Source organism: Convolutriloba macropyga, chromosome 4 (genome assembly GCF_964194025.1).
Source record: "Convolutriloba macropyga chromosome 4, txConMacr16.3, whole genome shotgun sequence".
NCBI classification, from domain to species: domain Eukaryota; kingdom Metazoa; phylum Xenacoelomorpha; order Acoela; family Convolutidae; genus Convolutriloba; species Convolutriloba macropyga.
The window spans coordinates 67,675,496-67,687,714 of NC_134471.1; the positions used below are offsets into that span (position 1 = coordinate 67,675,496).

Consider the following 12,219-nt stretch of genomic DNA (forward strand, 5'->3'; position numbering starts at 1 on the left):
TGCCCCACCCCCGGCGCTGTTACCTCACCCCACCCCACTGTTGCCCTGCTCTCTCCCCATCAACCCTCGATGCACCCCCACAGCGTTTCTCGCTACTGACGAACAACCGCTCGGTTAATCACGCATATTTATACTTTAGCAATTTCAAGCTCTTTGAAAATTTTTGACATTTTTTTGATTTATATCAGCCCTAGATGCCAAGGAACCTCCTCTATCTTTCAGTAAGATATCTTTCATAAGATTTTAATATCTTGAATTTTAGCAAGATTTTTTTAAAGTTTGCGATTGTTTTCAAAATGTTTGAATATTTTTGTCCTTTTCTTAGTTTAACGACCATTACTTGCCAACAAGCTTTTCAAGTCTCAGATGGTTTGTGAAAATTTGCTATTGTTTTCATGGTTGTTGATTTTTTGTCCTTTTCTGAGTTTAACGATCATTACTGGGCAACGAAGCTTTTCAAGTCTTGCAGGTGGGTTACATGACATAACTCCAGGGACAAAAAATGGCCTTGGACATTTTCATTGCGAAATCTGGAAGTTCTGATAAATTTTGCAAGTTTTTAAAATATCAGTTTTTTGATTTATTTACGAACAAGGCTAGAAAACAAAGTTGCAGAGTCGAATCAAGCTAAAGCTAGTCTCAATAATCTGTGGCTAGCTACTGACGAAGCCAATCGCTGGCCGGTCGTTTGAGAGCAATTCGCCTGACTTTAAAACTATCTAACAGGTTTAACTACTTGTCTAAATTTGTTTTCAATCGTTGATATCTAATAGTTTTCAATACTTGTCTCAATTTGTTTTCGAAATTATGATGATTGTTTTCGTTTACCCAGTTTCTGCCCTAGTTTTTGCTGTCCTGTCAATTTGTCTAAGTAATAGTTGGCCTGACTGTACTTGCTCCCTATTGATGTATAATTGAACCTAATTAATTGCTCTCAAACGAAATTTTTACCAATTATATTAGTCCTGTCGGTCTTCTTAATTCGATTTTTCGGTTGACCGATTTTTCGTGTGACGCTTTTGACTTTTCGTCCTCAAAAATGGTATAAACAGGTAGCGCTCAGCGGGTATTAAGTGCTCTTAGAGCCTTTCAGCTTTGTTTCAGCTCAAACTGTTTTGGAGACTTATACTTGTGGTGTGAAGGGCGGTTCTTAGAGGTTGAAGACCCCTCCGCTTTTGGTCTCCAACTATTGCCCCACCCCCGGCGCTGTTACCTCACCCCACCCCACTGTTGCCCAGCTCTCTCCCCATCAACCCTCGATGCACCCCCACAGCGTTTCTCGCTACTGACGAACAACCGCTCGGTTAATCACGCATATTTATACTTTAGCAATTTCAAGCTCTTTGAAAATTTTTGACATTTTTTTGATTTATATCAGCCCTAGATGCCAAGGAACCTCCTCTATCTTTCAGTAATAGGTTACTGCATAGTTTCAAGTGGTAATGGAATGGTTTCAATTTTTTAACATCACTAATTTGAGCATTTTTTGACAAAATGTGCTATTTTCAATTTTTTTGACATTTATTTTTCCTTATTCAAGTCTTTCCAGACCCAGGGGCCAGAAAACAACCTATGGGTATGATAATAAGTTACTGACAAGCCATGGAATAGTTTTAAATGTCACTTTTTACTGTAACAAATTTTAGCAATTTTTTTGATAAAATTTGCTTTTCAATTTTTTTTTAATTTGTGGCGTTTTTTTTTAAGGTTTTTTCAGCCTCAAGAGCCAAAGAACATCCTCTAGGGTTTAAAAATAGGTTTCTCTATAATTTCTAGACGTTATGGAATGTCTTGCAGGATTTTAACATTAAGAATTTTAGCATTTTTACAATTTTTGCCATTTTTTTTCATTTTTTTTGACATTGTCATTTTCCAGGATTTTTGAGCCTCAAGGGTCAGAAAACCTCCGTTAGGATTTGATAATAAGTTTATGGAATTTTTTTGTTTGTCATGGATGAATTTTCGACTTTTTAATATCAAAGGTTTCAGCAGTTTTTTTTATAAAACTTGCAATTTTTTCAAGTTTTTGAAAATTTTTATTTTAAGGTTTTTCAGCCTCAAGAGTCACTGAACTTCCTTTAGGGATTGGTAATATGTTATTGCATAGTTTATAGACGTAATGGAATGTTTTTCAAGATTTTGATGTGACGAATTTAAGTAATTTTTTTATATTTGTACTTTTTTGAATTTTTCCGGCACCAAGGGCCCTGGGACCTCCGACAATGTTTGTTAATGAGCTGCTGCATGGTTTCTAGTGTTAATGAAATGATGATCAATATTTTTTATGACTGCAGTTTTAGTAATTTTTGGAAAACTTTAAAATTTTTCAAATTTTTCGATGTTTTTTGTGTTCCAAGTGTATGGATCTTTATGAGCCAGTGAAACTGTTTCAGGCTTGTGAAACTGTTTCTCTTGGGACAATGAAATGGTTCATAAGATTTTAATATCTTGAATTTTAGCAAGATTTTTTTAAAGTTTGCGATTGTTTTCAAAATGTTTGAATATTTTTGTCCTTTTCTTAGTTTAACGACCATTACTTGCCAACGAGCTTTTCAAGTCTCAGATGGTTTACTTGACATAGCTCCAAAGACAAAATAGTTTTGAACTTTTTCTCTGCGAAATCGGGAAGCTTTTTTTAAAATTTTGCAACAGTTGGCAAATTTTTAAAATATCAGCTTTTTATTTGATTTATTAACAAGGCTAGAAAACTAAAAGTTGCAGATTCGCTGAAGCTAGCCTCACTAAACCGTGGCTAGCTACTGACAAAGCCAACCGCTCGCCGGTCAACTGAGAGCATTTCACCCGGCGTTAGTCGGTTATGTTTGGTTTCAGTTCGTAGCTAACGTTTTAAGCGACTCTGAAACTACTTGTTTCCTAAATATCGGTTATTTTCAGGGTTTGTCTCGGTTTTGTAATTAATTTTGTTGTCCTTGGACTTAGCCTTGTTAATGATAAGTCCTTGTCTCTGTGTTCAGACGAAAGTATTTTAGTGAGTTTTTCATCCCATATATATGACGACTTTAACGACTTATCGCCATTTTTCTTAAAATTTAGTGTTTTTTCTCGTTTTGCGCGTATTTGCTGTTCGCTGACTAAGTCTCAATAATGGAGAATCTCCTTTTCTCTCTAATGGTAGGTCTAGTGAATTTTTTCTCTTCATGTCTAACGGTTTCATCATTTTTCTGATGTTAGTTTGATGTTTTAGTTCCATTGACACAATTTTGTGATGTTTTCCTTTCGCATGCTTGCCTTTGTTGCTTTCTTGCTAGTTAGCCTCAGCCATGAGAGGTGTCGTAGAGTTTGTGGATAACAGTCCATGGTTTAAGCTAGTAGCTAATAGTTATTTTCCCTTAAAAACTTGTTTTCGAAACGTAAAAGTTAATTTTGAGTTTTGACCGTGCTTGTTAATATTCTTGGTTTGAAGTTACTTAGTCCGACTATTGACAGATCTTATTGTTTTTTCTTCAACTTGACATCGGATTGATAGTATTTATTGCTTTTAGTTTGTATTTAATGTATTGATTTCGAAACTATATTTGAAAAAGCTTAGATTGCATTTAGTTTTTTGTCGTGTTCGTTTGTTGTCCGATTTGTTGAAATATCCCCTGAAGGTATGGCTTAATTTTTTGTAAGGTTTTTTTAAATAAGCAGTTGTTTTTTGGTATAACGAATGGATGCCTTAGTTACATTTTTTCATGAATTTTGTGCCAAATTTTTTTTCAGATTTGTCTAATTTGAATGTGTCCCAATTCATTCGTTTGTTGTTTTACTTTGTATCTCATTTGTTTTCTTTTTTAAAATTTTTGTTTCGTAAACGTTTTTTAATGTCTTGTTAGTGATTGTAATGACAGTTTTTCAAAAGAAAAATGAACAGTTCTGAAAAAATGTGTGTTCGTATTTTACTGTTAACATTCTTTATTGTATTGGCATATGCTATGTTGAATAGCAGAAGGGTCTCTTCTGTCGAGGCTGGAAGACAGCTTTTCGTTTTATTGATTTCTCTGGATTGTATTTAAGGACTTCATCGAGTTTTTTGTTGCAACCATGTGACATCACAAAGAAATCAAATCTGCTTTTTGTTCATTCGTTCATGCAGTTTCACCTGAATGGCGTGTGTGGCGTCATTTTTCACAGTTAGTGGGGCGAGTTTTCTGTTCTTTCGCGTGATAAAATTTGTAATCGCACTTGACTGAATTTACTCTTGAAATTGACTTTCACTTTCAGAATAACTTTTCTTTACTTTAATTCAAGGAGTGAAAGCCACTCTTATTGAAGGTTAACCGAGGACAGCTAATAGGAGCAGCAAAAAGTTATACAGATATGCAATCAAAATTTATACCAAGCAATTAATCAAAAATAGAAATTTCTCTCGGTCGGTCAGTTTTTGTAAAGATCGAAAACTTTTTTTCGATCTGTACAACAATCGACCCCCTGTGGTACCTAGTAGAGAATCCCCCTTCTGTGATATACTTTAGCACAATATTACAGGCCTACAGTATTATATTGGTCTACAGTTTAGAGAGTGGAATATCAGTTTAGGCGCAATTGCAGACCGTTATTGACTGTCATGTCTCATGCGCTGTGGGATGTAATCCGGAAATCGCATCGAAGCCGCAAAGAGCGCCTACGGAACCGCCAGTCTGAATTTCTTCGATTTGTGTTCCGATTCGGCTAATTAACATAGCAGGGCGTATTTTGTTCTATTCAGTTAGCATAGTATGTGCTGTGCGTACGTGGAAAGGTATTAGTTGTCGCTGATTGGCTAGTAAATCGTTCGCTTAAATTTTTTCAAGAATAGCCCCTGCCCCTCTTTTTTTATATTGTAGGATTACAAAGCTGTCGCGGCTATTTTCTGGCAATCTAACCTCGATGTTATTAATAGCTGCCCTAATTTTATCAGCATAATTATGGATTTGCATAAGTACGTCGTTTTGTGTAGATATTCTTAGGATGCGTTGAGGCGATATTTTTATAAGGTGTTGTCTTTTAGTGATTCCAAATATTAAAATCTTGGCAAATTAATTTAATTTGAAATTTTGTTCATTTTTGCTCATATAGGGCGGGTCGTGTGCTTTTTTGACTGTCTTAGTTCGGTATTGCTGTAAAACTGTTAATTATCAGGAGATTCGGTAATTCTTTTCTTATAATTTTACTTTCCTGCTACGTTATTTACTTGGTTTAAAAATTTGTTACGCTTTACCTTCACGAGTTGCTAAACATTTTGTGTGAATTCTTTCTGTTTTTCTCTTGGTTGTTTTCAATCTGCTCTCATTGCGCTCAAAGGGCTTTGCACAATCAGTTGCTCAGCAGAATAGTCTTAAATCAACAGAGTGACTATCGGAAGACAAGATCAAAAACGGAAGCGGTATAAAACCATAAAGCCTGATTTTAGATGTCCGCTGCTCGAACTTTGCGAGTCTTAGTTACTATCTCTAATGCTTATTGGTATGGATAATGCCCCCTCCCCGTATCCATAGTATCCATTCTTTAAGAAACATGGGGTATTTCTAATAGCACAGTATAATCAAAGTAGTTTGCACTCAAAGAATGTTTCTATACAAAAAGGAGTTTTCAATTTTCTTATTTCAATCATGGTTATCGGAATCAGTGGCGGTGACTTGTCGGCAATCTTTCAGTTATATTTTTCTTTTACAACGTAAAAGGTTTTTGTGGAATAAGTTATCTGATGTCGATGGTAACTTGTTTTTAAGAAAAGGTGAAAAATAAAAAGGAAATTTTGCATTTCTATTTTACGTAATGATGAGCTTGGAAATGAACTGTTTAATAGTTTTCAAGCTGTAACTGTTTCCGAAACTCTATAGTGGGAATGGTCTATAATTTTTTATTTAACTGAAGAATTATGTATTAAATTTTCCTGAAAATTAAAAAGTCTCGCTTATTTTATACTCAGAAACGGTGATAATAATCTTATCTGTTTTTCAAAAAAATTGAGATGTTTTATGGGCAACAATTGATTCGGTTTCTACCATGATGAGATAGAAAAATGTGGGTCTAAATTTTACAGGAAAAAATGATTACATGATTACATACATAAAATGTCCTCTAGCTCTGAATATTTGCAAATGTTTGGAGAATTTTGATAGCGAAAACGCCATGATACGTCAATAAGGCTTTATTTCACCTTTGTTGCTATACTTCAGAATTGCAAGCCAGATTCACTTAGTGCCTGCACTAATTGGCCGTGAAATTCTAATTAAAGTCAGATCAAAAATGCCATAGTGTCCGTAATCCTTTCAAATTGATGGATGAAAACTAAAATCTACCCTTGATGTCCATTCTACTTGTGTACAAATAGGGCAAACTTGGTGGTAGATTAAGAACAATCTGCCAGATGTTAAACTGTCTTTGTTTTTGAAATGTTAAAATTTGTGAAAGCCAGAACCAGGTTGATTTTTACAAAACTGAATGTGGCAGCAAAGAGATTAATTAATATAATGATGTGAAAAACCTTCTTTGAAGCTGTATTTAAAGAAATGACTATGTCCCACAAACGTACAATTGTGGTCCCCGTCAAAGTAGGGCTAAACCTAATGAATAAAGTTTTCATCTATTCTGTTTGGATCTATTCTGTTTGGATCTATTCTGTTTGGATCTATTCTGTTTCGGCCCCGATTGTTTTTACGCCACCACTTGTCATTATATAGCACGTTACTATGTATATAGCTCGTGTGTCTGTGTTATCTACCCACTAAGCCGGGGAGGAGGACAGAATAGATCCAATATTTTCATTTCAATAATATTTGCATTTAAAAAGTTAACATGTAAAAAGTTAACAAATTGGTCTTTTAACATCTCCAGATACAAAAATCTTACTCTTCATTTTGATTGCGACGTTTGATTGCCCATATGGAAATTCTACGAAGTTTGATTGCTGGAATGTATTTTAGACTGAACCTGAGCCAATCGGTGAAGACTTCCAGACTATGTTGATGCAAATGAATGAAAGTCGAAAACCTCCCAAGGTGGCCAAGTCAAGTGCTAAGACCAATGACATAGAGAGCAGCAATGCGTTGCAAAATAATAGCAAAATTGACCAATTCGACTTGGTAGATGAAAATTTTGCAGACGATGATAATGAGTTATACAGACAAGAGTCTCAAGATTTGGAACAGATTAGAGATCTATTGAAAGGCGCTAGCGATCGGAAAAAGAAAGACAACAGTCTACGAGGTTCTTTGAAGAAGAAAGTTACGATGACGTTAAATGAAGAGGTAAGTTTTTCACTTTTATGATAACATCAAGTTAATGATTGTAGCCTTGGTAGCAAAGGTATGTTGCGATACTCATGTTTTCCGAGGGCGGAGGATGAAAGTATTTTATTTTCATGTTAAGCAAACAACCTGATACAAAGGAATAAAGATGTTCGTACATTTTTAAGGGACAGTAGGAATTTGTCCACCTATAACTAAACCGTGGCATCGAATCAGGAAAATGACCTTGACAGATGCTTTAAAGATTCCTTCAAATGTCTGGCAAAAATTCTCTTATCGACAAAAATTTTATTCTGGATGAGAAATTGTGCAAGCTGCTCTTTATAGAAATAGCATAGAGCCTGTTGCTTAACAAACAAAAAATCGTTATGGGCAAAATGTAAGTCAACGAGATCTGAAGATGGTTACATTCCTTAGAAAAAAGAACCGAACAATTGTAATCATCGTTTCAAATGGCATACAATCTAGAAATTAAGAAAATCGAGTAAAACATGTTCTTTTGCCTCTAATAAACTAAACCTCATCAGTACCTCCCATCATGGGCCATCAAAAATGTTTTCGTCAAAAACGCCTGAGTGTCATTCTTGAAACGTTTTTCCATTAAGGTACAGTTTGTCCTGGAGAACTAAACTAATTCAACTTCAGGGTCTTAAAAAGGCGCTTTATTTAAAATTACAATCATTGTCTATATAGAGAAAAACTACCTTCGTATGGTTTATTTAAAAAAGATTTTAAAAATGTTTGTTTTGAGTATGAATTGGAAGCAGTTTTTGATTTTAAGGTTTTTAAAAGCCGCCGTCAGCCTCTCAACGGCTATTTTTCAGGCGCTCTCCTTTTTTACAATTCAAAGAATTTGAATTGTATTGGGGCGCTGTGTTTTTACAATTCAGAATTTGAAAAATATTGGGGCGCTGTCTTTTTTTTAAGATCTGTTCACACATTTTTATGATTTTTGAAGTCAAATTGGAGTAGTGATTTTGGTCACGCCAAAACAGGAAATGGAGCGAAAAAGCGAGTGGATTTGCGGCGTGAAATTTTGTCACTCTAATTTTAAAGAGTGGGAAAATGGTTCGCTTTCTCGCTAGTGGTTTTTATAGCTGCGAAGCTGTAAGCTGAGCGGAGCTATATTGCGGTGCTCTTGGTTTTTTTCGCCGTCTGGCGCTCTTTTTTCGTTTTACATTTGTTCACGCAGCAAAGCTGATAAAGTCAAATTTTCTGAATGACTTCTTCCTCTCACTAACGGCATTTGCGCGCGTGACGTCATTTATCACTCGCTTTAGCAAAAGTTTTTTGGTTATTTGCGTGATTAGATTTTGATCATACGTGACTTATCTCACTCAATAAAATGACTTTTGCACTTTAAAACTTAAGTTTAATTTGAATTTGGTTAAGGTCAAAGGAACTCATTTGTGCAGTAAAGGTCCCTAATAAGAGGCTTCTGCAGAGTGAATTTTAACAAGCTTTATTAATTTATCGCTGAATGTTTTAAATCTAGTTTTTTTTTGAGCGGCGTCGATTTCTTTTTCAATTTAGATCTGTATCTGTTTCTATCTCTATTATATGGCACGCAGGTCTATTCTTTCGCAGCTATTCCGGCAATTTGCCGGTTATGTTTGTTCACATAGGGCAATTTCAATTAGACGTTTTTTGTTTTTTCGATTTTTTGGATCGGATTTTTATAAATTGTTTTCCCAATCCATTCACACTCATTCTAGGCCTAGTTTTCTGTCCGAGTCAAATTTCCATTTATCGCTCGTGGTTTTTGTTCACATGCGGCATTTTGACATTGATTTTCTGATTTTTTTTTGTTATTTTCTCATTTTCTTCAATTGGTTTTCCCAGTTCAGTCTTAGTCCGTTCTATGTCTAGTTTTTTTTGTAGTCGATGAAAATTCCTTGAATTGTTTGTCAGGACGTGTCCTGCTATGTTTTTTTAAGATGTCACACATTTTTCAATGACTTCGATCTTTCAACACGGGATAAACAGGTAAGGCGCAGAGGCCCGAAGTGAGCTTCAGTAGTCCCTCAACTGCTTAGAGTGGTGCGGCTGCTGGGATGGCCCTAATTCAAAGTTAAAAGGTCTTTTTTTGTGAGTTTTTGGGCTCCAAATAGTGCTATGTTTTTCGTGAATTTTGGTTTTTTGTTTGATTAGGCTTAGATTGAAGTTGGTTTTAGTTTTTCCAGACTCAGGGGCCAGGGGACATTTTATGGTTTGATAATAGGGCACTGCTTAATTTCTAGTAACAATGGAATGGTTTTCAACATTTAATGTCTCGAATTTAAGCATTTTTTTAAAAAAAAAATCGGTGTTTTATGTTTTCTTAAAAGTTCTAGTCAATTTGCTATTTGTCCGTTCTCAAGAGCCCGAAAACATATTCCACGGTCTGATATAAATTTACTGCATGGTTTTTTTAGTGTCAATGGAATTGTTTTCAACGATTTAGTTTTTGGGATTTTAGAAACTTTTTGTTAAATTTTGCAATTTTCAAGTTTAAAAGCATTTGTTCTTTAATTGGTTTATCTTGCCTAAGTAGCCAGGTAAACTCCTACAGGGTTTGATAGTATGTTTTTACATAGTTGCTCGGGGGTAATGGATTGGTTTCCAACATTATAATTGAACAAATATGTATTTTTTTTGAAATTTGAAATTTTTCCTAAAATTATTGCTTATCAATCTTTGAGCCAATGATTTTTTAAGGCTTGTAATTGGATTACTGGATAGCCTCTTGTTACACAAAAATGATTCTGAGGATATTAATATCTTAATTTTCAGGCAACATTTCACTGGAATTTCCTATTGATTTCAAATTTTTAAATTTTTTTTGTCATTTTCTGTGTTAACCGATCTTGAAGGGCCACTGAATTTTTTTCAGTTCTTGCAGAAATAATCTTGGACCCTTTTCAGAGAAAAAAAGTTGGTTTCAAACATATTTTTGAAATAGGAATTTTTCAAAGGATCAAATTTAGCGTTCGGGTTAAAATATTCAATCAAGAGTTTTAGCGATGCGTATATTTTTGTTTTGTTTGTTTGGTTGTTTGTTTCTCAACTTTGAGGTGAATTTTTTTGTGTCTTGGATGGCATTGTTCAATTGTTCTGCTGGTCATTCAGATTAGTTCTAATTTTTTCCATTCAATTCTGGATGATTTTTAGGACTTGTCCTGCTGTGTTTTTGTAATTTCGCTTTTCCTTTTGATCACATTTTTCGTTCACCATAAATCACTATTTTCCCGCATGACTTCTCACTTACCTCATTCACTGTTTTAACTGAATGGATTTTAAATTCTTTGGTGCTTTCAATTACACAATTTGGCGAATACTGTCAAAGTCAAAAGATCAAAAGAGACGGGATAAACCAATAATTAAGTCATTAAGTCATAGAATTATTTCATTAGAGTTGTTGCTAGCTGACATTCGTATTCAGCTTCTTAGTTTCAGTTTAGAAGCTGAATTAAGTATAGTTTCAGAATCCAACTGAAACTGCACGCCAAATAAGAACACTTTGTGACACAGAAGAAACAGAAAAAATTCGGTAAATTCATCTTTTTTTTTCTTTCTCTGTTTCAATGCCGATTTGCTTCAAACGCGTCAACAGTGGCTATTTTCCGGCAATCCGCCGGCTAGGTTTGATTCTATATCACACTTTTCTCAACTTTGGTACAAAAGCGGCTTCAAACGACATGAGCTAGACATAATTTTGTTTTTCCTATCAGATAGAAAGAACGAAGTTGGAATAAATCTAATAACACAAGTTGCACAAGCGGTAGTTTTCAGATGCCTGCTTAAAAGTTCCTTCTGTTTAAAATTAATTTGAGTGGCGGTTTTCTTTCTTGGTTGACATGGTTGCTTTGAAGTTTCTAAGAGTTTGAAAAACTGACTCTAATTAGAAAAAAAGTAAGTCTAAGAAAGAGTGAATTTTTTGGCATTTTACGTTGGTCAACGTCTGAAGTCGATTTAATCTGAGCAGTAGCATTGCTGCTGGTATATAGGAGTTCAAAGGTGCAACTTGATTTCCTTGCAAACATAAATAATCTTTTAAACAGCCTTGTTATTGGTCGTTTACTTTATTCAGCCAAGCTTATGAGGTGTTGCTCGTTTTCTTTTTTAGGGAACATTAATGAAACTACTGATATGTCTGATTTTTCTGTATGTATTTCAGAATCGTTGGTATTAGCAACAGACATCGTTTTTATCAAGTCGCTACGAAAAAAGAAAGTCGTTAAGCTGAAGTTAACCGATCTTCAAGGGCCAATGAATTTTTTTCAGGTCTTGCAGATGTAATCCTGGACTGACTTCAGAGAGAAAAGATGGTTTTATACTTTTTTAAAGTAAGCACATTTAAAGGGATCAAATTTTGCCGTCGGGTTAAAATCTGAAGAGTTTTAGCAATGAGTATATATTTGGTTGTTTGTTTGTTTCTCAACTTTGAGATGAATTTGTTTGTGTTTTTGCGTGCCTTGTTCAATTGATCTGCTGTTCAGGTAGAGTACTTATAATTTTTACATTCAGTTTGTTGATTTGTATTTCAGGACTTGTCCTGCTTTTTTTATTCTTTTTAACTTCTGATCACGCTTTTCGTTTAACCAAAGTCACTATTTTCACGCATGACTTCTGATTTACCTCACTCACTGTTCAACTGAATGGATTTTAAATTCTTTGACGCATTCGATTACACAATTTTGCGAATACTGTCAAAGTCAAAAGATCAAAAGAGACGGGATAAACCAATAAAGTGCGGTCTTTAAGTCATAGAATTATTTCATTAGAGTTGTTGCTAGCTGACATTCGTATTCAGCTTCTTAGTTTCAGTTTAGAAGCTGAATTAAGTATAGTTTCAGAATCCAACTGAAACTGCACGCCAAATAAGAACACTTTCTGACACTGAAGAAACAGAAAAGTTTCGATCAATTCATCTCTTTTTCTTTTTGTTTCAATCCCGATGTGCCTCAAGCGCGTCAACAGTGGCTATTTTCCGGCAATGCGTTGGCTA

The 12,219-nt window shown here is 34.8% G+C and overlaps 2 protein-coding genes across 2 annotated transcripts in view; both read left to right on the forward strand.

Annotated features, from left to right (window-relative positions):
• The window catches only part of LOC142337845 (centrin-3-like), a 447,449-nt gene that overhangs the window by 384,715 nt on the left and 50,515 nt on the right, over positions 1-12,219 (forward strand). The gene's annotated exons all lie outside the window — the stretch shown is intronic.
• LOC142337842 (uncharacterized) overlaps positions 1-12,219 on the forward strand; it is an 89,281-nt gene that overhangs the window by 61,774 nt on the left and 15,288 nt on the right. The window contains exon 13 of the mRNA XM_075387393.1: positions 6,909-7,232. Within this exon, the coding sequence (XP_075243508.1) occupies positions 6,909-7,232 (324 nt within the window). The remainder of the gene's footprint in view (positions 1-6,908; positions 7,233-12,219) is intronic.